The 27,452-nt window shown below is 35.5% G+C and overlaps 2 protein-coding genes across 5 annotated transcripts in view; both read right to left on the bottom strand.

Moving 5' to 3' along the window:
• LOC149078246 (ankyrin repeat domain-containing protein 49-like) overlaps positions 1–21,447 on the bottom strand; it is a 107,463-nt gene extending 86,016 nt beyond the window's left edge. For 2 of the 4 annotated variants that reach the window (XM_089241858.1, XM_089241860.1), the window contains exon 1: positions 21,309–21,447. The gene's annotated coding sequence lies outside the window, so the exon portion shown is untranslated. The remainder of the gene's footprint in view (positions 1–21,308) is intronic. The other 2 variants (XM_089241861.1, XM_089241859.1) reach the window with 2 other exon arrangements.
• Positions 21,448–22,997: 1,550 nt separating this feature from the next.
• LOC149078245 (uncharacterized) lies at positions 22,998–27,223 on the bottom strand. The gene is made up of 2 exons (XM_089241857.1): positions 26,781–27,223; positions 22,998–25,735 (listed from the first exon to the last, which is right to left on the bottom strand). The coding sequence occupies exons 1-2, from the start codon at positions 26,931–26,933 to the stop codon at positions 23,012–23,014; spliced, it is 2,877 nt and encodes a 958-aa protein (XP_089097983.1). The 5' UTR covers positions 26,934–27,223; the 3' UTR covers positions 22,998–23,011.
• Positions 27,224–27,452: the final 229 nt, after the last annotated feature.

Below are 27,452 nucleotides of genomic sequence, written 5' to 3'. Positions count from 1 at the left end.
TGTAAGTGGTCCGTTGAATTGTTACCGATATTTCAATAGTTCTGACTTTTACAAAGACTTTCTTTCAAACTGAGGACAACTCCGGTCTATCGCCATGGGGAATTTGCTACCGAATGAGTTGTGCCGGGAATGTGAGTGTGTGCCTAACAGTCTCAGTGTGTACAAGGTGTTGTGCCTGATATTGCAGTGCTGACATCAATATTTTAAATTGGGAATGAAGCGTAGTGAGACTGAATATTTGAATTGTTGTAGGCCTGTTGCTCTCATTGGCGAAACTTTTAACGTGAGCTCTACTCACATTCACAGCTCGAAGTTGAAAACCAACGTCGGCCGATGACCAGGTGCATGGTTTACAAAGACTGAGGACCTCTGACACAAACCTGTAGTTATGTCGATCCTTCTTCGAGTGGTTCTGGGAATGAACAGAACCAGCGTTATCTATAGCTAGAGATAGCCATCTGAATGAATGAATGCGAGGGCTCTGCCACCAGACTTATCCCGTTGCCGAGATCTCTTCCAGCCCAGCTTCGTGGCAGAGTCTGGAACAAAGTGAATGCACCCAACAGTCTGAGTGTGTAGCTAGTGTTGTGCTTGATAATTCAGTGCTGCCATCTATACTTCAAATTGTGAGTGAAGTGTAATGATTGAATATTTGTTACTTAAGAGGATCATGAGGCAGGCCCCCAGGCCGAGTGATGTTCTGGGGCTCCACTACCTGATTGCAAAAGTACCAGAAGTATAAGCAGGGCCGTCTTAAGAGCATCGTGGGCCCCCGGGCCAAATGATTTTTCTGAGGCCCTACGTGGTGAATTCTCGGAAATTCCAACCACATTTCATTTTTATGAGGCTCCTTTTCTCTTGAGGCCCCCGGGCCGTGTCCGGGTGGGCCCATGTGGTAAGGCAGCACTTAGTAAAAGGCCTTCCAATTTACATATATAATTTCCGAAAGTACAGTATTTATCATTTCATATCTACCAACCAAATATATATACTAATATTTCATATATACCAGCCCAACATATAACTTAGTGTCATATTTTCCTACCTCTATTGCTCACACACAATCATCATTTGAACACCCCCCCCCCCACCTTTGTCATTGAAAGTCAGCAAATGCGAACCCCCTCTTCCCCACGATTGGCGATGTATTACTTGAAGATAACCCCTCATATCCTATAGATATAAATATGCCCATTCGTTATAACGATATTTTCAACATTTTATTATTGTATTGCAGGTTCAACAGGACGGAATTAAATTCGTTATAACCGATAACCACCCAAATGCGTTTGTTTGTTTTTTTCATTCAGCTAGAGAAATTAAAATCTCTGACATTCACGTACGGAATTAAAGTCTTTGTAGCTCCCACTGACTTTAGTATGTGATGGCAGTAAAAAAAATATTTTTCTTCCATTATTTAAGTTTACTTGAAATCATTCTTATATCTTTTTATACCCTTCAAATCGTATGAACTAATTCAGTTCATCGAGACAAAAACTTAGATATCCAATTGATACCTACCACTAATTTTTAATTACTTTATCAACTCGCAAAGTACATGGTATATAAACTTGAGCAATTAAAACTGCAGCATAGAAAGCATCAACATTAATCTTTTTTCAAATATTGGATGAGGAGGCTGACTTTGGTAAAAGAAACTTTGATAGAGAGCGTTTTTTATCAAAGTTGCCCATTACACTATTAAAACTTTTTTGTCAAACTTATTTTTTAAATGATCTTTGACAAAGAACTTTTATAGTGTAATACCGGCCTAAGACAGAATTGTGATGTGAATATATCTAAGCACAGACATTTTGAAAGTCTCTACCCTTCCAATTTTTCTCTACTTGCAAAGTCTTTGATATCTCGAATTTTTTTTTTTGGAACATCATTGGATGTTTTTGGAATTTTTCTTTCATATTTTTCCGAATCACATTTCTTTTTCAAAATCTTTTGAAAATATTTCAAGACATTTTCTTCCATCGACTACTTGTGAGAATCAGAATGAAGACATCTTTATACTCATATTCTATGGGGCTCTAGATTAAACCACCAAAAAATGGCTCTAAGCTGCCTATGGGCACTCTGAATTAGGGATGGAGAAAAATAATTAAAAAAATTGGAAAAAATAATTTTTATGCATGGATTTCAAACTGAAGATGCGGGTGTTCCGCATCTTTAGTGCTCGTGTGAAAGGGTATGCAGATCCACATCCGCGTGAAAGGGGCCTAAAGGCGGATACACACTACGCTGACGTGACATGTTACCCCAAGTTAATGCGTGTAATGTAAAGTTCCACCAATGAGCTTTCTGTAGGTACGTTCACACTATGCTGGAGTGACGTGTGAATAACACGTCTTATTACGTGTCACAAAAAAATCTAATCATTCAGATTTTCGTCAGTAGTGTGATGGCATGTGAAGACGCTATATTTGTTTTCCTCGTTCTTTTTGCTGCGTTCGTGTTTTGATCAATTTTGCTTTTTGTTTGCGTTTTGATTTATTTAAATTTTTTTCCGGGTTTTCATTTATTTTGTTTTTTGTTCGTGTGTTGATGATCGAAGAGCAACTGATCGAACACGTTCGGTCAAATTCGCTGCTCTATGACCCTACCCACCAAGAATACAGAAATCAAAATGCACGAAGAGAGGCTTGGGGCGAGATCGGAGAAAAACTTGAAGTTTCAGGCAAGTAAACAAATTATTTATTTAGTGTTTGAAATTGTAAAATTAAATAATCATCTGAATACGAGATAAATAAACATATAACATATAAACAGATAAATAAACATAAATTACGGTAAATTTTATATATGCGGTTATTATGGACTTAACTAATCGTCTTGGTGAGTTTGATAAACTGCCCTAAATTTATCACTTTTACCAGTGATTATGCATAGTACCCAAGCATCATTGAAAAATTTAATAACTAATCAAATTGTAGCTTATACTGGAGATTATGCATAATAACCATACGTCATGTCGTTAATAAACATGATAAAACGTACTATATGATATGCATAACAATTCACCATGTATTGTATCATCATATCAGAGTACAATAATAAAATTTATTATCATCACATCGGGGTACAATCGTAAAATTTGTTATTATATCGGGGTCCGACTATATTCATCAGACATACTTGACTAATTTGGAATTTTTTTCACATTTACAAAAATTCCCCAACTACACTAGGGTATTATGCATAATCAGTGCCGTCTTAACGGGCTGCATGGGCTCACCCGAGCACCTCAAGAGAAGAGGGGCTCACAAAAATGAGATCCGGTTAAAATTTTATAGAATTTTGCCAAGTAGGATCTCCGAAAAACTAGACCCGGGGGCCCATGATGCTCTTAAGATGGCCTGTGCATAATCACAGGAAAAGGTGATATATTCCAAGTATTCATCAAATTGCCAACAGCCCTTGGTCATTATGCATAATCTCCTATAAAAGTGATAATTGTTTTTTAGTATTTATACCAAATTCACCAATGATGCTTGGATGTTATACTTATTCACCCGTAAAAGTGACAAATTTATCAACCTCACCAAGGCAGTTGGTAAGTATGCATAATAACAGGTTTATCCAATTACCCTAATATATATAGTATTCGACACTATACTGAGTATATTGAGAAACAGTCGATGCTCATTATAACGCTTGCTACGATAGTACCCAATTATCTTATTTCTGCATTATTTTTTATCTAATATAACTGTTTTTTAACCTCTCATCATTGCATGTATATTACACATTATGTAAAACTATACATTGGTATTTTTTTTTTTATATGCAAATTATCAAACAATACATTTTGGACAGAGGTGCCAACATGTAAAAAACATTTTTCTTCCCGTACATATCAACCCCATACGCGAAAGAGGCAAAATGGTGCATTGCATTGTACATTAATTATTGGGGGAAGGGGGGGGGGCTCAGCCTCCTCATAAAATTTATTTGAGGGGGTCTCATATAGCTACAGTCCCCAGCTTCCAGCTTCTATGATTTTAGTTAATGGAGAGCTAACAGGGCCTCTGCCAAGGATGGCTAAAAAAGAAAGGTCTACTGCATAGCACCAAACGAACTCTCTCCGGTACCAAGTTGGGTTGGTTATCAACCCGAAAGCTGTCACTTCTATCAGTTCAACAGACGTTACATGTCAGTGGTCACCGCAAGCAGACGCGAATTTTAGAGTATGTGGATTGTGAGAGAGAGGAGAAGGGAGTGTGTGTAGTTGTTTGACTGATTTTTTTATCACTTTGGGTCTCTCTCAAACCTTCGACTATAAACAAAAATATAGTAAAATGGGGGCAGATGGCCGTCTTATGTTCAGCTCACATCGAAAAAGCTGTACCATATAGGCCTAATTAATTATCTAACGTGAGTTCCGCATGGACAGGTTCAAGTAGTGTACAGCCAGAATTACACTATAAAAGTTTGATAAAAAGTACTTTACAGAACTTGAAAATTGCATTTAAGTTTTATGAAAGAAATTTTCGAAAACTTTTATAGTGTAATCCCGGCCTTTGTCAATAAATCTTCATTTTGAGAAAAATCAAAATAGAAGTTCTCAAAACAATAGTAAATTCATGACCAAAGCACACAACGGCTACACTTCGACTGATGGTGTAAAGGCTGAAACACACTAAACCCACGTGGCGTGATTTCACGTCATGTTAGAGACATTGTGAATTTCCACGAATAAGATTTCACAAATTCAACATCGTAATGCGTTTCAGTCTTAATGCATCACACCAGCGTGCACACCGCATAATGTCTGATATGATCCCATGCCATCTGACGTCACGTGGTTACACGTCACGTCATAGTAGTGTGTATCCGATTTAAGGTTGATGATGAGGAAAAAGAAAACAAGGCGTGAGCGATCACGGCACCTGATTGGTCGGACTACAGTGGCCACACCCGGTATGCTGAGAAAAATGGGAAAAGATTGTTGTGCTGTCGAAAAAAATTACAATGAAATTGAAATAAAGAAGTTAGCTAAGTTCCAACTATCATTCCTGGCAGAAAATGATGCTACTACCAGTAGTGGGAACTTTGCGCCTATTGTATTTTCGTATTTTTCTGCGTCAAATAGGTATTTTTTTTTGTGTGTACCTGGAAACTCCTCGAAATACTTTTATACCTGCCTTGTATGTACCTTAGGCCAGGATTACACTATAAAAGTTTGATAAAACCACTTTCATAAAACTTTCATTAAAAAATTCAACCAATAAAGCTCGTAGATTACATTTGTGCAAATGCAACTGATAATCTTATTGCTTGAATTTTTCAAATTTTAAAAAAGCTCTTAAAAAACTTTTATAATCTTGTAATAACTTGTAATAAACTTGTAATCCCAGCTTTAGAGGAAGATAATTTCTCCTCTATAGTATGTACAATGATGCGCTCAGCGTATTAAATTCGGAAAAGGGCACAAAAAAAGTTTTGTTTTCGCGTGCAACGAAACGATTCTTTTCCAGAGAGCATGTTTTATTCCTTCGTACTTCAGCACCACCACTTCCTCCCATCTTCCATAGTCGCACTTAGAATTATCTGAGAAAATAATGTTGAAGAACAATTTCACTCCTCTCCAAAATTCTAAGGGTATTAATTTTATGAAAAAAAAAAAAATGAAAAATTTGAAAAAGTATTTTCAGTCATCTGCAAAATTTGGAGCATTGAAATTGAATTTAGATGTGTATTGGATTTTCCTGGCAAGTTCCTGCTCTCGAGTTTGTCCCCGAAAATCGGATTGTGGTAAACGCAGCTCTTTATTCAAATTATCCGTCCCTCATCAGGATTTTCATCGTGAAACCTTGATCATATCTTTGATCGTGCAGCTGAAGATGGTTTACTCTAGTCCAGTGTTTCTCATCAATCCACCGCAATTTCAGTTTTCAAAAGAGAAAAGAAAAAAGTTGCCACTGCAAGCAACATAAATTACTATGGTCGATCATCACCATGTCAAATAAAAGAGCCAGTCCGCCGGATTATGAGTGTTAATATGTCAATTTTGCCAAATAACGAGTGTTAAATCGCCAATGTTGCCAAATAACGAGTGCTAAATTGCTAAACATTGTGTTGAATGTCCTGAAATTTTTTTAATAATTATTTATTTGTTTATGACATAATTACACATCGTCAAGTGTTCGAAACACCAGGGATCGCATGGACCACGTTGGCACTTACAAAAAGTTATTATTTAAGACAAAAAAACAAAAAAAAGCAAATAAACCAAAAAATTACAAATTATACACAAACATGAAACATGTATAATACAAAGTATAGTCCGATTGAATATTAAGGTAGAGTGAATCAAGAAAAAAATACAGTATAAAAAGGGGGAAAAATTACCGTATATACTCGCGTATAAGCCGACCCCCCCCCTTCAGGACCACCAAAACCGCAATAAATTGAAAACCCGCGTATAAGCCGACCCCAAAAAAATCTGTGCATTTTAGAGAAAAAAAATTCTTATATTTTCATAGAAAATGAATAGCTTGCGGAAATTTATAACAGAAAATGATTCAAACTTTTTAAAAAGTTTCTTCTGAATCTCCAAACTCATCGTAATTCATCAGATCCTCACAGAGTGCGGCATCTTCGTTTTTATCCTCATCTGGCCTGTCATTGCTATTGTCATTTTCAAAGAGGATATAATCTTCAGTTCCGCCCATCGCATTGCTGATGCAACACTTTTTGAAGGATCAGCGGAAACAGAATTCCACGCCTCATGTACTTATTGGCACACTAGGTCAATGCCAGGTTTCTTTAAGGCACCCCTGTTTGTAGTTTCTTGATCATCGGAACTCATCCATTCAATCCACAAATTCCTCAAATAGTCTTTGAGAGGCTTGTTGATGCTCACATCTAAAGGCTGTGCAAACGACGTTAGCCCACCTGAAATCAAAGCCAATGATGTTTTCGATTTCTTTGCCTTAGCTTTGACATTACCGGTTATGTGGGGTTTGAACATATCCCATACCAATAATGCGGGGCTCGATATTTTCTCATCAAAAACTGACCCGAGTATAAGCCGACCCCCCCCCCCCTTGAGGAACGAATTTTTCAACAAAAAAACTCTGCTTATACACGAGTATATATGGTAGTTCAAATTTCGTAATACATAGGGTGGCGAACAGAAGTTTCAGATCCTAGTGTAAATACTTTGTCATCGAGGCGCTTATTTTAAGAGAAATCAAAAAATATATATATATATATGTTACAGTAAAAGCCCGAAGAGTGGTAAAACCTAAGTCGAGTTGGTAAAAGCTGACATTTAGTAACTTTCATGAAAATTAGTAAAAATGTAAATTTTATAATTTTCATAAATTTGAAAGCTCGTCATTTATTAATCTCAACGATCTTGGTGATAACTAAATCATAATTAACTAATTAGTCATTCAAATTCTTGAAAATTAAAATTGTGAATCAACTAATTTTCATAAATTTAAAAGCTGTCATTTAACAATCACAACAATCTTGATGCTAATTAAGACCATAATTATCTAATTAGTCATTCAAATTCATGAAAATTGGTAAAAATGAGAATTTTATAATTTTCATAAATTTGAAAGCTTGCCATTTATTAATCACAACGATCTTGATGCTAATTAAATCATAATTAACTAATTAGTCATTCAAACTCGTAAAAATTAATAAAATTGTGAATTTTTATAAATATGGAAAGATTTTATAGCCAGACTCAGGGGGGAGGTCGACAGTAGCAATCTGTAAAACCGTGGTGGCCATGGTTAGATATGCACGCGTGATATAAATTAGAACTTGTCTTTGAAACAGGTTCATCTGACATTTGCCAGGAGCAGAGCAGACTGGAGAAGAAAACGAGATGGGAGCCCCAAGGGTAATCTGTCGATACAGTACAGTTCTGTAGTGTAGAGGGTGTTCAGATAACGATAGTATCCCCACCCTGCACCCAATACTCGCCTAAAATGATCCAGCATATTGGTCGTTTTTTTAAGTAAGTAATGTGCGCGTGCTAAAAAAATTAACTTGTTGGCAAACCATATTCCTAAAATTTTGAGACCTTTTTCGGCAAACTTAATTCATTCCCGGTTAATTTTGATAGTGGGACTCTTTTTCCTCTTGTTTTGCCAGAGAAATGATGATTTGGATTGTTCCTTTTGCAGATCATTTTGTTGTAACCATTCGGAGATCTGTGTCACTACAGCGTTGGCAGGGGCTGTAATTTCAGTGGGTTCCTTAGCAGACACCAAGAAAAGGTAGTCATCCGCAAAGGCTTATGCTGTGACCCCCGGGGGCCACTGGAGTCGAAGTAATGACTCGAATGCAGTATTCCAAAAAGCGGGTCCACTACATGAGCCCTGGGGGGCAACCTGAAACCTGCATCTTGGATGCTGGTGCTGTACTTGTGTTAAAAGTTATGGTGCGTACCGAGAAAATGTCATACAAAAAATATTTCTTAGCTGAAGAGGAATAGACATCCTTTGAAGGTTATCAGCTATTAATTACCTCATGACGCACACAATTGAAAGCTCTCTTAATATCGGGGAGATAACGGCTGTGAGAGTAAATATGGTGCATTAGATGATGAAGAGCATCATCCGTTGAGCGACTTATACAAACCAAATTGAAGAAGATGAAGGAAGCCATCCCGCTCAACATAATAGGAGAATCTTTGTATAAGTAATAGCTTGCGTGCAGAGCCTATTCCAGCTGGATTTGGTTTGCATTACTGCTCGTTTGAAAAGTGCTCAAGGAGGCCGTAGTGTCACGGATATCCTGTCCAGTCCTCTTCATACGGTTTAGTTTTCTCTCGATGTCCCGCACTTGCCTTTCTTTGTTGTCTGAGCTCCTCCGTCTACCATTTGATACCTTTAGGGTGTGAGTGGGTTGTTTTTACAATCTAAGATAGTCCTGCAGTTAATGTTTATTACTTCCATCAGTCTTGTAGCATGCTGCTGTAGCTGGTTTTGATCGGTAATCTGTATCAGCTCCTGAAATCTCTGAAGTACCGCATGAATAATTTCTTGAAAACAACTTAATCTTCTTTGTGTGGTGTGAAACTTCTATGGTGTGGTTGGTAGAGAGTAAAGCGAATCATTTCTAATATTGAGACAAATACTTGTATGTGCTCACTTATAATTTTTTTTTAAACCAAGCACAACTCAGATCTATCGCCATGTGCAATTTACTACCTAGTGAGTTGTGCCAGAAGCCGATCGTCACCAAATTTTTCACGTATACCAAACAGGACCGGGATTGAACCGTAGGCTACTTTAAAAGTTTGTCAGAGCTGGGCAAATGCCCGAAATGGGCAAAAAATCGTCAGGCAACAATGGTTCCTGGGCCCCAACAGTCACTTTTGGAATGTTTACGCTCACTTATGCTGTCCAGTCATTTATTTTTTCTTTCACGTTTCTTCAAAGGCTTTAGCCAAGTAGCATTCAACACATGGCCCACTGGCCACATGTGACCTTCAAAGCTTTTTGCTGTGGCCCGCCAACGAAAAATCTTATAGTTACAGAATTTATGGAAATGCTTGGAAAAAAACCTTTGATGAAGGAAAGAGGGCATTCGAGAGTATTCATTGAGGGAATTCCACCTGTGATAAGCTTTTATTTTTTATATTGTTCGTTATGGAAAAATTAGATTCGCGCGAATGTGAAGTTAAGAACGAAAGAAGTATTATGCTTGTTTGGTATTATTTCAAATCCATAGACAAGCTATCGTTATGGAAGCAGTTATTGATGAAATCAAAAAAATTTGTTATATCTCTGAGTGGCTTGCCAAAATGAAAACTGACATCTTTGCAAACTCTTTTACTGAATGCTAAAAGGTTATGATAAAATGATGACAAATATGTGAGATGAATTTTCTTATTTATAGTCGTTATTATCATTAGAGATGTAAAATTCTCGAGAATATTCCTCTGCTAGGACCAATATTATAAATAACTTGGTTCTTGATGAGAATATTCTCCTGTTATTTATAATATATATAGTTACATATAATATCCTTGAGAATATTCTCTGGAAGGTATACTTTCATAAATTACTGGGGAATATTTTTATAGAAAATAAGAATTATTCTGAAGTTATTAATAAAATAGTCCTTCCAGAGAATATTCTCGAATATTGTGCTCGATGAGAATATTCTTCAGTTAACGAAATCTTTCCAGAGAGTATTATCAAGAATATATGTAAAATAATATGTATTATAATAAATAATCTTGATAAATAACTTGAGAATAGTAATTATTTTTGCATAATAATTATTTTTCATAAGAATATTCTGTAGTAATTTATAATAGTTGTTTGAGAGAATATTCTCTGCCCTGTCTCTTCCTGTCAAAAAGATGGGTATATTGATGTTTGTAGACCACAATATTAAAGTTTGAAAGCAATAAAATTAAACCAACATGGCTGAATTACACAACTTTTAAAGAAATGTGAGTGATAAAAAATTTAAGTATGTGCATTGAAAAAACAACAGTTCTGTATCTTCTTAGAATGAAGGTGATTGTATAATAATTGCTTCCTTTATCAATCAACTTCAATTTAATTTCTTTCGTTGTGAATTTATTTCTGAAAATTTATCTAATTTTAAAATAATTTTTTAAGGTTTTAATCTAAATGTTTCTAAAATCTTTATAACCAAACTTTTAAAACCTCTCATAACCTGGAGAATATTCGAGAATATAACATCTTGAACTAAAAGTTGTTATTGGGGGGTGATTATACAATAATTGTTTTGTTGTAAATGTTTCAGGCAATGAAAACTGATTTATGTTTCACAATATAAACAAAATTAATAAAAAAATTTAAATTATTTAAAAGAAAAATGAATATTCTCGATTATTCTCAAATTTTTACATCTAGGAGAATATTCTCACCTCACATCTCTAATTATCTCACCTCACATCATAATTTATTAGTTGAAAATACAGTAATTTCAGTCATTGATTCCAATAAAGACTAAAAATTAAAGTTGGCTTCATTCCCCAAAGCAGAATATGCCGAAATCTGCGACATAAGTCGCAGAACAATTTGGAAGAATTTTTAGAAAAAGTGCAAAAAACACTATTACATGTATGGGGATTTTTACCACAGAACATTTCCAGACAGCCGTGGGCTCGTCGCAGAACAGTACTAAACATTCCGCTTTGGGGGCTTCATTGAAAAAACCGGAACATTTTTACAAAAAAGTCGGCATAGCAAAAGTTAGAGATGTGAGGCGAGAATATTCTCTGGAGAATATTATCCAGAGAAGGAGAATATATAGATGTAAAAATTGGAGAATAATCGATATATGAATCGAAATATTCATTTTTCTTTTAAATAATTTAAATTTTTTTATTAATTTCATTTATATTGTGAAATATAAATCAGTTTTCATTGCCTGAAACATTTACAACAAAACAATTTTTGTATAATAACCCCCCAATAACAACTTTTAGTTCGAGATGTAATATTCTCGAGTATTCTCCAGGTCATGATGTTTTAAAAGTTTAGTTATAAAGATTTTAGAAACATTTAGATTGAAACCTTAAAAAAAGTATTTTAAAATTAAATAAATTTTCAGAAATAAGTTCACAACAAAAGAAATTAAACCAAAGTAGTTTGATAAAGAAAGCTATTCTTATGTAGTCACCTTCATTCTAAGATACAGAACTGTTGTTCTCTTCAATGCACATATATATATAATTAAATTATGTATCACTCTTATTTCTTTAAAAGTTGTGCAATTCAGCCCAATTGGTTTAATTTTCTTGCTTTCAAACTTTAATATTATGGTCTACAAACATCAATATTCCTATTTTCTTGACAGGAAGAGAGACGGGGATATATATATACATATATATACAAATATATCTTGAGAATATTCTCTCAAAGGACTACTATTATAAATTACTAGAGAATATTCTTATCGAAAATAATTATTCTCAAGTTATTTATCAAGATTATTTATTATAATACATATTATTTTACATATATTCTTGATAATACTCTCGGGAGAGATTTCGTTAACTGAAGAATATTCTCATCGAGGACAATATTCGAGAATATTCTCTGGAAGGACTTTTTTTCATTAATAACTTCAGAATAATTCTTATTTTCTATAAGAATATTCCCCAGTAATTTATGAAAGTAGACCTTCCAGAGAATATTCTCAAGGATATTATATGTAACTATATTATAAATAACTGGAGAATATTCTCATCAAGAACTTATAAGAATATTCTCAAGTTATTTATAATAATAGTCCTACCAGAGAATATTCATGAATATTCGAATCAGAAAAATCTTTCGGAGAATATTCTTGAGAATATTCAAGTACATTCTCAAGAATATTCTCCGAAAGATTTTTCTCGATAATTTTACACCTCTAGCAAAAGTTACGTGAAGATATGGTAATGTCCTAGGAAATACAGGACAAATGGTCGCCCTACTCATACCTCCCAGTTCCGCTGCAAAAATGTCCTAAACAGAATTCAAGTTTACCCATTTCTAGGAAGGAAAGAGGAGATTAAAAAAACAGCATCTAGCTGGGCGTGTGTAAAAGCTTTAATAGGGCCGGATTAAGATGTTTGAAGACCCTGAAGCACTTGAATGGTTTTGGTGTTTCCCCCTCCCGCTAACGCCTTTATTTTCCTACTTGCAAATGCTTTTGTTATACCCGAAGATGTCTCTCGCCGCTATTATTACTACGAGGGTTTTCACAGCTGGAAGATAAATCCAGGAAAGCAAATTCAAGTTCCCTTGCGGGGACCCACATCCTCTCACTTCCCGGGTGAGCGTACTAGACCACAAAGCCAATGAATCATCTTTGCTTAGAGCTTGTGTGTGCTGAATGCGGTCATACATGAACAGCCAGACCTAAGTCAGGCCAAAGCTCACAATTTCTGATACTGCCACCAGATGGAAATTTATCTGAAAATTATGTCACTCGTACAAAAGTTTTGACAGCAGTCCATGTTTGGTCTAGCTGTCCGTGTACGGTTGCATTCAGTGCATATGAGCTGCAAGGAAAGAGGATTCTGTGACTTTGTAGTCTAGTGTGCTCACCCAGCAAGTGAGAGGAAGTTGGTTCAATTCCCAGCAAGACCAGTTGAATTTTCTCTGCTGGATTTATCTTAGCATTAGCCAGCTATTAAAAAACCTTCTTATGGATAGTGGAGAGTGACATCATCCTCGGATAAGTCACCATCTGGTCGCAGGGTCAGCAATTGCAAGCTTTGGCCCGAGTTAGGTCGGACAGTCCATGTACGGCCCCATTCAGTGCACATGAGCTCCAAGGAAAGATTGAGATAGTCGTTGCCTTTGTAGTCTCGTGGTCCAGGGCGTTCACCCAGAAAGTGAAAAGACGTGGGTTCGATTCCCCGTAAAGGCGGAAGAAATTTTTTTTTCCCTAAATACATATATCTTCGTATCAGCCAGCTGTTAAAAAAAACTTTGTACGGATAGCAGAAAGTAACATTATCCTCGGATAAAACTAAACTGTCTCACGACGGTCCCGGACGGCGGATAAGCTCGAGCCACTGCACAAAGGGGGCAATGCTAATAAGATGACTCATATGAGGCTTTTCAAAATATCTAGAAGAAAGCACACTTTAAAAGAGCTTCAAAACTTTCTGTGCAGTAGATAACACTGTCTGCTTCCTTTTTTGTAAAAAAGGAGTAAAAAGGTATTCATACAGGTTAGTTCAGACAAGTGGTTTTGATATTGAATCCAGCTGACTTTTTTTTTTTATCACACAGGATTTCTATCAGTTCCAAAAATTGCAGAAAATAAAATGGAACAACTCCTACCCATTGCGCTTGGAACCCACGCTGTTTAAGAAATGACAATGATATTTAGAGAATAATTCTTTGAACCAAATTTGATTGGAAATTCATTAAAATAGAATTAATGGGAATAAGATTTTTGGCTAGTTAGCTGGCAAAATGACTATAAATTAAATTCAATGAATTTGCCAAGAAAATCAATCACATTTTCAGAATGTGTAAATTACAGTAATTACGATTGATATCACAACTGTATAATACCACATTTTCCAAAATTTTCCGATTGGTTTTGGTTGTTGCCAAGGTGAAAAAAGCCCAAAATGAGCTATAATTACAGTTCACTGCCAATTATAATTGAAATATCTGAAACATGTGCACTTGATGGCGTGCGGGAAATTAGAAAAATTCATGAATTTGAATGAATAATTAGTTAATTATGATTTCAATCAGCATCGGGATCATAATGAGTTATAAATGACAAGCTTTAAAATTTATGAAAATTATAGGAATTGCAATTTTACTAATTTTAATGAATTTTAATGACCAATTAGTTAATTATTATCTTAATTAGCATCAAGATCATTATAATTAATAAATGACAAGCTTTCAAATTTATAAAAATTAAAAAATTTGCATTTTTATCGATTTTCACGATTTGAATGAATAATTCATTATGATCTTAATTAGCACCAAGATCGTTGATTGATAAATGACAAGCTTTAAAATTTATAAAAATTAGAAAATTTGCATTTTTATCGATTTTCACGATTTGAATGACTAATTATGATCTTAATTAGCATCAGGATCGTTGTGATTAATAAATGACAAGCTATCAAATTTATGAAAATTAGAAAATTCACATTTTTACTAATTTTCATGAAAGTTACTAAATGCCAGCTTTTTAGAAATTTTCATGAAAGTTAATAAATGTCAGCTTTTACCATAACATATATATACATACACACATAAACTGAAGAGCCAAAAAAACTGGTACGGGCATGCGTATGCAAATAATGAGATATGGAACCAATCAGAGTACCGTGCTGCGTTCGGCAACGCCTATATAACACAACAAGTGTCTGGCATAGTTGTTAGATCGGTTACTGCTGCTACAATGGCAGGTTATCGAGATTTAAGTGAGTTTGCACGTGGTGTTTTAGTCGGCGCACGAGAGATGGGACATAGCATCTCCGAGGTAGCGATGAAATTTGGATTTTCACGTACGACCATTTCACGAGTGTACCGTGAATATCGGGGATCCGGTAAAAAGTTAAATCTACGACATCGCTGCGGCCGGAAAAATATCATGCACGAACGGCACCAACGACGACTGACAAGAATCATTAAACGTGACAGACGTCCAACCCTTCCGCAAATTGCTGCAGATTTCAATGCTGGGCCATCAACAAGTGTCAGCGTGCGAACCATTCAACGAAACATCATCGATATGGGCTTTCGGAGCCGAAGGCCCACTCGTGTACCCTTGATGACTGCACGACACAAAGCTTTACGCCTCGCCTGGGCCCGACAACACCGACATTGGACTGTTGAGGACTGGAAACACATTGCCTGGTCTGACGAGTCTCGGTTCCAATTGCTTCGAGATGATGGACGTGTACGGGTATGGAGACAACCTCATGAATCCATAAACCCTACATGTCAACAGGGGACTGTTCAAGCTGGTGGAGGCTCTGTGATGGTATGGGGCGTGTGCCCCCTGATACGTCTAGATACAACTCTGACAGGTGGCAGGTACGTAAGCATCCTGTCTGATCACCTGCACCCATTCATGTCTATTGGGCATTCCGACGGACTTGGACAATTTCAACAGAACAACGCGATACCCCACACGTCCAAAATTGCTACCAAGTGGCTCCAGGAACACTCTTCTGACTTTAGACACTTCCGCTGGCCACCTAAATCCCCACACATGAACATTATTGAACATATCTGGGATGCCTTGCAACGTGCTGTTCAGAAGAGATCTCCACCCCCCTTACTCCTACGGATTTATGGACAGCCCTGCAGGATTCATGGTGTCAATTACCTCCAGCACTACTTCAGACATTAGTTGAGTCCATGTCACATCGTGTTGCGGCACTTCTGCGGGCTCGCGGGGGCCCTACACGATATTATGGAGGTTTTAACAGTTTTTTTGGCTATTCAGTGTATATACAGTCCCCCCCCCCCGTATTCACAGTTTCCGTATTCATGGTTTTTTTTCTTTTATTGAAATTTTTTTTTGACAACACTCAGCAATCGTTATTCACGTGTTTTGTTTAGAAAATTAGAGTTGTAAACAAAACACCTTGTATAGGATGGCTCATTCTTCTATTGCTATTGATAATGCTTTGAAAAGGTAAATAAAAGTGAAAACTTCATGAGCAAAATTGGATACATTGACCATGCTTGGCGAAAGTAAGTCAATACCTGCTCTGGTCCGCCATTACGGAATCAACGAATTTACGGTGAGATATATCAAGAAAAAGGAAACGGAAATTCGTTCAGCCATAGCTGTAGCTGCACTCATGGCAGTCAAAACTTTGCAGCACCTAAGGGATCCATGTTTCTTGTACAGAAAATGCTGTTTTTGTGGGTACAAGACTGATACAAAGAAGTATTCCAATTAATTGTAATATTTTAACACAAAAGGCAAAAAATGTAACTCTTTCATAAGAAAAGGGCTAGTGAAACGTCTATTTTATCAGAATTTTTACAAGTAAAGATTGGTTTCATGGGTTTAAGAAACGATTCGGATCACGCAAAGTAAAAATCACTGGCAATCAAGCCTCTGCCAACAAGGAGGCAGCTAGAAAATTTCCTTTGTAGACTTTATAGAAAATTTATTGAAGAGAAGGGTTATGCACCTCAGCAGGTGTTTAACGCTGACAAAACTGCACTATTTTGGAAGAAAAATGCCGCAAAGAAATTAAGCAAGAGAAGAAAAGCGAGCTCCTGGTTTTAAGGGAAGTAGAGATGGACTTACTATGTTGTTTTGCGCAAATGTGTATATGGGTAGCACGATAAAACCCACCATCATGCTCAAATCTGCGAATCCGTAAGCATTGAAGGAAAGAATAAGCCAAAACTCCCAATATTTTGGACAAACAATAAAAAGGCTTAGAATATGAAAACTTTTTTCCTGGATTGGTTTAAAACTGTGTTTCGTTCCTGAAGTCAGGAGGTACATTGCTAATGAATACTTGCTATTCAAATTTCTTTTGATAATAGATTGACCGAGGAGGAATTAATGCAACTGACTGGTTCTGAAACTGAAGTGGTACGAGATGAAGATCAAGATAAAGAAGTAGAAGACAAGTTCACCACAAGTAACATAGCGGAAGGGTTTCGCAAGTTCAAATCAACAATAGATTATTTTCATAACATAGATCCCTCTATTTTACGTTCTTCACATGTAGAAAAATTAGTAGAGGAAGCCTTGTCAACATACTCTAATATAGTTGATGATATGAAGAGAAGAAACGGCAAACAGAAAAATCACAACCTTCTTTCAGAAAACATCACCAACAATTGCTGCACCCTCTTTTACATTCTTTTCTACCTCTACGCGTCATCCTACTCTTTTTCAGATGTTTAATAAACGAGATATGCAAGAAAAAACTATGGTTTCGGTTATTCGTGGATTTCCGTATTCGCGGTCATCCCCGGAACGTAACCCCCGCGAATACGGGAGCCGACTGTATATATGCATGCAAAGAAAGAAAATGAGAGAAAAAAATCATACACAGTGTTCCTGGTACAAATGCTTACGTATGCATAGCAGGCAGTGAATTAATTCCCAGGTTCAGTAGCAATTTTCTATACAGATATTGAGAGTACCAACTTTTTCAAAGATGTTTTAAAAGTATACTCATTTTGAATGTTTTGTAGATTTACTGGTAAACTATATTGTTTAGGGGCTAGGCAAATTAAACTTTTGCATAAAATGTTTTTGTGAGGTTTGGGATTCTAACTAATATCTGGTTTGGTCTCCTTGGATTAATTAATGTTGCTCAACTATTTTACTAAAAGATTCCGAACTGCATTTTTTCCAGATGTACCATTAATATTTTTCTGTCCAATCAGTCTAACAATGTCGCCTCTGAATAGAGATTTTGCAAGGAGATGTGTCCTCAAGACAGTACAGCACCCCCCCCCATATTTTTTTGAACTGAGGAAGGAGGATTATTAGAGGGTCGTGAGCGAAAATGTGTGATTTAGTACACGTCATTCAACAGTCATTTTGTACCCACCAATTCATTAGAAGTTCGCAAAGGAATATAGGCGAGGTACACATGTAGTTTAGTAGTCATTTTTTACCCTACTTTTTTGCAGGAAAACACTTTAAACGAGAAATCACAGTGAGTATTAATAATAAAAGTTGGCACCACGAAAATAAGTTGTACTAAGTGGGAAAATGTTCTAAGCGGGATCCACTGTATTGTGTACAAAAGCTTACAGCAAAGCTGTCACTTTATCATGGCCAGCCCATGAGGGTGGGACTGACGGAGCTTCAGCCTCTGTGCCTGGGTCATTCTAGTCAATTTTCTGTTTTTCGCACTATAAATTCACTATAGAGGGGTCCCCCTAAAGAACACAGCTTAGGGGGTCCCTGTTCCAGGATATGGGGGGGGGGGTCATGCACTTTATCAGCACCCAACCCAAAAGCAATTTCACTGGAGAATGCAACATCTTTTTATGCCAATTTTCATTTCATCCTGACATTATGGTCTTTGCAATGGAACAGCAGGGGTCGAGATTACACTATAAAAGTTGTGTAAACATGCTTTTATAAAACTTGGAAAATACAACCAATAAACAGATCAGTTGCATTTGCTCAAATGTAATCGATCAGCTTATTGGTTGTATTTTTCAAGTTTCATAAAAGCCCTTTTACAAAACTTTTGCAGTGTAATCTCGGCCTTATTAGTCTATTTATAGGCCTTATCTTTTATAGTGTTCCAGTTAGTCTTTTTATAGTTTTAGTCCAGAAAGTGATATTTATTATTATGCTTGTTGTTTCTTATTCTGGCATTTTTGTTTGTTTTTTTACGGCGTCCACAACATCAGTTACAACCTTGGCGACTTCCCGAGAAACGTGAATAGGGAACCCTCCATGGGCAGAGATACGGGGAGGGGGCCCAGTGTCAAAGGTTGAGTCCACTGATCTAATGTATATACAAATCGACATCATCTTGCCCCCCCCCCAGACTTCCAAGTCTATCTCCGGCTATGGAGCCCTCGCAAAAATATATAAAATATTTACATAAAAAAACCCTTTCATGATGAGGGGGCAAGGAAAAAAGTCTGCACAAAGAAGACACTGCAGAAAGAGTTTGTTGACAACCAGCCCATAGACAAAGATGCCATTGATGCGTTATAAAGTGTCAAATACCCGGAATTTCGAAAAAGGATGCATAAAAATTTTGTTCACGCGTCCTTTCCTAGTTCTATGAAAAAAGTAGAGAGAAAACCTCCCAACTTTTTTTCCCTTTCTACCGTGTATCATGATCGTGCGACCTGGACAAACTGGCTTTACTACTTTGTACACTGTACTGTATTGATATACACGCGGGTTGTTGAAGAATATCGCCTGCATACATTGTATCGTACTTGGCACTTAAAATTTAATTACCAACTTAATCACTTACCATGTGTAAACGAGCCTTAAGAAGAGGGATATCTGGTTCATTCTCCCTGAATGAGAGGCTGTGTACAGAAGTTTAAAATTTCGGATTTTTTTTTTTTATTACCCTGCGGATTTTCTCCTACCGGTTACATACTGGAAATTACGATACTTTCGCAGTTATCGGTCGGCATTCAAAGACTGCGTCTATATGGCGTGAATTCGCCTTGTTCCTACAATATTGCGAATACATATTTTTTTAAATCGGAAAGGATTGGAACGGGCGTTCAAATTGTAAAACTTTCCCAATATCGTGGAAAAAAACCGAATCTGTAAAAGCTCGACCTTGAATATCCAGTTTTGTCATCTAGCTGCTATGCAGTAGTCACCGTTTCACATTGCTAAAATCACGGGTGTGTAAGCAAAATCAGCTTTTTTGGAGGGGCACAAGAATCTAATTCTTCACAGATAGTATAAAAGAAATTCTTTTTTAATTCTCTACAAAAATATTTTTAATTTTTGACCTCCGGGTAAGGAGGGGAGAAAGGGAAAGGTCCCTTAAAACTTCCCCCCAAAATTTTGCTTTTGGTGAAAATCCGTGTTTGGAACTTGCGATTGGGAATGGTAATCATCTAAAAATGTGATTTTCTCAAGATTTCAAATTTTGAGTTGGCTATTCCTTTGAAAAAACTTCTGGTTACCATGGCAATCACACAGACTTACAACACAAATATGCATACATTAAACTTCAATTGCACACATTACCAGTTTGGAGGATAGATGCAGAGCTGCAACTGGGAGAGGAGAGGGACAGGCGGGCCTAGTGTCCTGGGCTCTGGACTAGAGTGGGGGAACACCAAATTCACCCTTTATTACTGCTGCTGCTTCTACATTACACAGGTGTGCCAAAATATGTACTTCTCCGTTTGAAGTAGTATCTAGTTGCTACGCTAGATAGATGACACCACCTACTGAACACAAAACATGCTAAATGCTGGGCACACACGCATAAGTACACTGTTAAGTTTCTCCAAGACAAATCTGACATAGCTCCCATATTCAGGTGTGAAAATATGTGGCAGTTAAATGGCGACAGATCAGAGCGGTTGACCATCAGGGACAGAAAATAAAATCATTTTACCAGGAAAGCTAAAGTATGAATAGGGAATCAGAAAATAAGTGTCTGAGAGAAAGAGAGAGAGAGAGAGTGTGTGTGTGTCTCACACATAGGGAATCAGGAAATAAGTGTGAGAAAAAAATTTGATTTTGCTTTAAATTTAATCAGAAGATATTGAAAGTGATAAGATTTTTTCAAACGAAATGTAAAATCAAACGGAAGGGATTATTCTTCATACTTATTGTTAGGACCACGAAAATAAGTTGCACTAAGTGGAAAAACATTCTAAATGGGAGAAACGTTATAAGCAGGATCAGCTGTTTATTTGTTTTAGATTTATTACATGTGCAGAATTCCATACGTTAAACTCTCAGTGCTAATGAGCTTCTTTGGAAGTTTTTCCTACTAGCAAACAATGAAAGTAAATGAACCTTTGGATAGAACACGTTTTTAGAAATGAATTACTTGATTCACAGATACCCACCCCTCAGTCTCAACGAAGAAATATAAGCAGGTTATCAAAGACCTGGGGCATGCTGGAAGAAAATCCATATAGATACCAGTGAATTATGGGGGGGGGGGCATAATTTTCTTCAAGATAAATTATTTTTGAGAGGGACCCCCACACACACACACTTTCACTCGAAAAGGACCCAGATTTTTCAAATAACCTGGGTCCCAGGTAAATTTAGAGTCCAGCGGCATCTCTGATAGAAAATTGACGAAAAGGTGACAAATAACACTAAAAGCGTGGATAATAAATGATCATTGAAAAGTAAGCTAATAATACCTTTTTTGCGTTAGATACTGTAAACCAATTGTGGCATTGATAAATCAGTAACTCCGAATGCCAGTCGTCTTTCTGAAATTCAAGCCACGCAAAAAAAAAAAAATTTTCTCAAAAATCTCTGTAACACGGGTGTGAGTTCTTCATCAATTATACAGGGCTTTATGCTTGAGGGCCATCCCCTGTTTGAAACAGATTATACCAAATGCCTATACTGCCCATATTTTTTCAAAAGAAATACGGGAAATTGAAATTCCAAATACGTGACAGTTCCAATTATCGCCAAAAATTACGCCAAAACCAAACAAAGTGGCCAAATATTGTTGAAATTACCTACAAATTCCAGTGAATTAAAATGAATACCACGAAAAAAAAAAAGTTCATCAAGACAAATTTGGGAGATTAATATTCTTATTTACAGTTGTAATTATTATAGCATAATTTATGAGTTAAAAATAATTTCAATCCTTGACTTCAATAAACAATAAAAATTCAAGTAGGCTTCATGTAAAATACGGGAAAAACAGGGACACTTTTGCCAAAAAGTCGGGACGGTCAGAAAAAACAGAAAACACCGGGACCATCCAACACCTACTAGAGAATAAGGCCGCAACACGAGCTCGTGACGTCACTAAACTTAGGCGACTGCTTGCGCTACGCACTGTGGAATCGACTTGATATATGTACCGTACTCATTTATTATTCCGCGAGTAAAATTGGTGCTATGAAATATTTCTGCCTTAACGTTTTACTAGATGAATTTAGGTTATATATATTTATATTTTTTTATTTTAATCACCCCCCCCCTCCCCCCATTTTTCAGTTCAGACAAAAATACAAAAAATTCCCTGTACTTGTCTAGGTTCACAGAACCATTGAAATTATCCTTTTCCTCCTTGAAAATGGGTTTTAGGAAAATAAATTTATAACTTAAATATGAATATTTTTTTTCTCAATCAAGTTTCACATCACACACCTACAGAGAAAAAAAAAATCAACAGAAAGTGGAAGTTTTTTTTAAATTAATATTTTCAAATATATTTTACGAATTGGGAAAACACTATCTGCTTAAACATTGTCTTCTCAAACAATTTAAGCAATAATTTAAAAATTTCCTTCAAATGTTTTTCATTACACACAAGCAAGAATTTTAATATTCAAAAGCTAATAAAATGGTTCTTAATAACAGTAAAGGAGAACAAGATAACTTTCATTAAACTTTATTTACAAAATTATATACACTTTATTTACAAAATTATATACACTTTATTTACAAAATTATATACACTTTATTTACAAAATTATATACACTTTATTTACAAAATTATATACACTTTATTTACAAAATTATATACACTTTATTTACAAAATTATATACACTTTATTTACAAAATTATATACACTTTATTTACAAAATTATATACACTTTATTTACAAAATTATATACACTTTATTTACAAAATTATATACACTTTATTTACAAAATTATATACACTTTATTTACAAAATTATATACACTTTATTTACAAAATTATATACACTTTATTTACAAAATTATATACACTTTATTTACAAAATTATATACACTTTATTTACAAAATTATATACACTTTATTTACAAAATTATATACACTTTATTTACAAAATTATAATTAAAAAATATTATATTTCATAAACAGTTGTATCGCACAAACCATCAAATTCCTTTATATTTTTGTAAAAGTTTGTAATTTTCTTCTTTTACGCTGAGCCATTAAAGATATGGAATCATTTACTTTTTTGCAGTAATTTTTCAAAAATACATTTGTAGCTCGTTTTATTATAGAAATTGCTATTAAATCTGCAGAATGACCACTGTCACATGTATCCATTGGTATCTCAACTTCATACGATCTTAAAATATGCATTGTTACATCGCAACAAATTTTGCGTTTATTTTTCACTTTGAGAAATTCCGTTTCACAAACTGTTAACAATTTCGAAACAACAACATAATTATAGTAAACAATAGTTATAATAACATCATTAGGATATTTTAAACCACCTCGGTCTAAATTTTTTATTAGAGCAAAAGCTTTATCTTGCTCGGCCAATAACTTTTCGGTCAAGAGCACTTCTTTGCAAACAAGACATTGAAGTTTTTTTAGCACAGCATGGATACAATAGCCTGCTATATATGTAAGGGATGGAATGAAAATTTTTAATTCTTCCATGTCATTAGATGAAATGGAAATTTCATTTGAAAGTATTTTACTTACATTTGGCTCATCATTTTCTATTTGATCACAACTCTGCCCCTCATCAACATCATCAATACCCACATTACAGACACCATATGTACTGGACTTCAAAGTCAGTGGTAGAAGGGACTGTAGCCTTAGTTTTTTTTCCACTTCATATACTTGTGTCAATGACACATGATATTGGGAACCAGCCAGCTGACGATAACGACCAAAACGGTCTTCCAGAGCATCAGTCTGGAATTTAGCTGTTAAAATAAAACTCATACCGAGTTCATCATTACAATAATTGGCCATTTCAGTAATAGCATAGGTAGAATGCTTCAAGGCAAGTTGTGTTTCTTTGGTAAAACCACCACATTGAGAATTACTCTCCCAACATTCCAACCAATGTAGGAAATCATTTAAGAATTTCAAACGTGTATCTCCAGCTTTATTGGTCAGTGGCTTTTGAAATTCATTAAGTTTATGCGAGCCTAGAAATAATGTTTTCACATTCATAATTTCCCACCAAGAACAAATTATATCAATGAAATCTGCAGTATCATTTGCACTTTGTATGTCGTAAGCTTCACTTGCCACTTTCAACCCAGCAGCAACATGCCGGTTTATAACCTGAAGTGCTAATTTTACACTTTGCTTCTCTATGTTTGAAGGAAATAAAGATTTTGTAGTGAGGGTATGTGCATGCTTAACATTAGAATCTGACTCCATGTCATGCAATTTTCTAATAGCTGCAAATGAAGCATACTTAAGGGAACTTCCATTGCAGTTACATTCACCATCTGAACAATTGAATGAGAACTTTGGATAATGCATGCAAATGCCAGGAGTTTTCTGGTTCAACCAGTTGTTACGCATGCATTTCAATATATGAACACAATCAATAATGAAAAAAAGGGGACGTTCAGCATCACATGGGTGCGGATAGCAAATGCTTAGCTGTGGAGGAGATGTTAAAAGTGAGATGGATTTTTTATTAATAGCATTATTATCAGTGCTAATACACATAACGCGAAATCCAACACTTTCCAACCCTTTTATTACTTTCAATATTATCCCATTCAATATTTCAGCTGATATTTTTGAAACCGGAAGTATATGTACAACATCTTTGTAATTAGATCTTATACTCTGCACCATAAATGTGAAGGCCGAGTTTGCCACTTTATCACTATCGTGTGAAAATCCAATAATACTCCCACCTTTATATTCCAGGAAAGGTTTTATATGGATTTCATCAATCATTAAATTGACATATTTATCCTTATCATCCAAGTAAGTTATTTTTTCCTTCACATATTTTAAAAATGTGTCTGGCAACTGCTCATGGTGGGGATCAGTTTGGAATTTTGAGCATAACCTTTTCAAAGTGAATGGGTGGGGTAATACAAAATATCCACTATTTCTGATGAAGCGATAAGCATGTGGTGATATTGAAAAAACCAATGAACAAAAAATTAACAATGAAGATGAATAACGTCGTTGAGTTGAGCAAGATGAATTGATTAATGACAACTGTTCTAATAAGAAATCGACAACATAGTCATTTTCTTCTTTCAACCCCTTCAAATTTTCAACAACATTTTTTGCCAACTTAATTATGGAATCAAACTTACAACTCTCTTTCGGGCAAACTATGAGTTTGGTAACTTCTTTTAAAAGAGAAATTATTTCAAAAATATTTTCCATTTTTCGAGGAAACTGTTTGCCATTCACATCATTGAGTACCAAGTTATTATGATACACTGATACACTCGAATTTTGGTCGATAGTCACACAATAAGAAACTGCAGGGCATGGAAATACACTCAGATGTACAAACAAAGCCATATCGTTTTTGAAAATAACATCATATTCCTGTGGAACATTTACCTTTTCCAATAGCTTTTGAAGGTCTTCCACAGATTTGAAGTGGTTTTTGTTTTTATAGTCATTTTCAGAAATGACACTTTGAGCTATGCCTTCTTGAAGATGATCATTTTCGAGCCTCGTTCTTCTTGCATCAGGATCTTCTCGACAGCTTTTGTTCGATGACAAATACTTTGGGCATCCTGGAAATATTGATGGTACGGCTCCTTCACAAGGTCGAGGTTGTGAGAGCTTGACGACCAGTTTCTTGCCAGAGGCTGGATCATAATGTTGAGCGACTCTTCTAATGTCATTTTCACTGAAATGTAATTCACACACCTGTGTAAGAAAAAGAGAATTTTACTTGGCAATCTACTGATTTACAAGGATTCATTAAAATATCAATTAAATCATACGATAAATATGCCTGATGAGGATCATGATAAGATAATGAAGCACTATAGTCAGCTTTGACAAAAATTGTTTGCTCCAAAAAAACCAAATTTTAAAAAAAAAATTCAATATTTTATTTTTCCTAAATTTCGAGTCGAATCGAAAATTTCAACTTTGCAGGGCGTTTTCCTCTGTGTTGTGAATAAATAGAATAACTTTCCTTTCCTTCGGGGTCATGAATTCTAATACAACTGTCACATATTAAAAAGAAATGCGATAAACATATGGGTATTAATCAAGAAACTATACATAATAAAAAATGAGACAACCATAATTTTTTATGGGCAGTATATTTATGTTTTATCATAATTATTGGTGTTTAATTGCTCTTATTGGGTTGCTGTATTTGTGATATATATTTAACATCCATATTTTTTAAGGGCAGCTTTTGTCAGCCACCTCATTGGACATTTTGTCTGTTGTGGTATTTGTAATAGGGGGTATCAAATATTTTTCATAACAGTTATAGTTCTCAGTTTTTAAATTATAGGCAATATTATTAAGCTCTGAAGATCTGTCTTTAAAACATACTAAAAATCTCATTTGGCATACCAACGACATCAAATTCTACCAATTGTTTATCTCGCGCCCCCCCCCCCCCCCAAAATAAAAAAAACTCCATCACATTTGTTTAAATATTAATGTGTAAATAATATGAACCAATCTTCACTTTACTGGTATTACATCACACATGTTAAAAAAAAATTATATTCAAAATTGCTTCAAACATTAGGTCTGATTTAAATCAGAAATTTTTCGTTAGCAAATGTTCATTAGCAAATTGATTATTCAAATCAGTATTTTTAGCTTCAGTTACTTGTATCAAATTTCGGGAATAAAAAAGAAAATTCTGCAATATGTATTATTTGTTTCTAAAATCTGGCAATTACGTAATTCCAATATTCAAAAATAATTTTAGTTATGCACTTACCTTGTGATTCTCTGTCGGAACGAAGTCTTTTCTTGGAATGGCTGAAAGCCAACGCTTCCTCAACATGGCATTCTCCGGGAATGAAAATACTGATACTTTGGGACCTTTAACATAGTTTCCCCGACAATAAGGTACACAACATTTATATGGCATGATTGTTAAATTTTTTTAGGTGTTCAAATTCACAGAAACGAATAAAAAAGAACGATTTTAAGAGCTTCGTTTTCGCACATGTCTGACAATAACAACGTGGAAGATACAAGGTAGAAGCCAAGCAACGTGCTTTGTTGGCGAGAAAACAGCGTGCCTACATACGTTGAAGAAAAATAGCTTTTTATCACTTGGCGCGTTTTTTCGAATAACTAATGGCTTATCGTAGGCTGATGGCAACCATCCCATTTAATTCTTCGGCCTAACTATGCTACGTCACAACTACTTTTGGGTTACCGTGTACAGGCCTTGTTTTCTAGTGGGTGTTGGACCATCCCGGGCCACCCGGGACGTATGGTCACATTCCAGATACATAGAATGTTTCTTTTTTTGGATCACGTGATTTTTCTTTTTTTGGATCACGTGATTTTTCTTTTTTTGGATCACGTGATTTTCCTTTTTTTTGGATCACGTGATGTTTCCTTTTTTTTTCAGATACATACAAGATCACTAATGAGGCTT

The sequence above is a fragment of the Pholcus phalangioides genome, unplaced genomic scaffold (assembly GCF_987345545.1).
Source record: "Pholcus phalangioides strain wild (caught in Gottingen) unplaced genomic scaffold, Ppha-v1.0 ptg000014l_1, whole genome shotgun sequence".
Classification (NCBI taxonomy): domain Eukaryota; kingdom Metazoa; phylum Arthropoda; class Arachnida; order Araneae; family Pholcidae; genus Pholcus; species Pholcus phalangioides.
The sequence above is the reverse complement of the archived record's forward strand: the minus strand, read 5'-3'. Positions and strand labels throughout refer to the sequence as shown.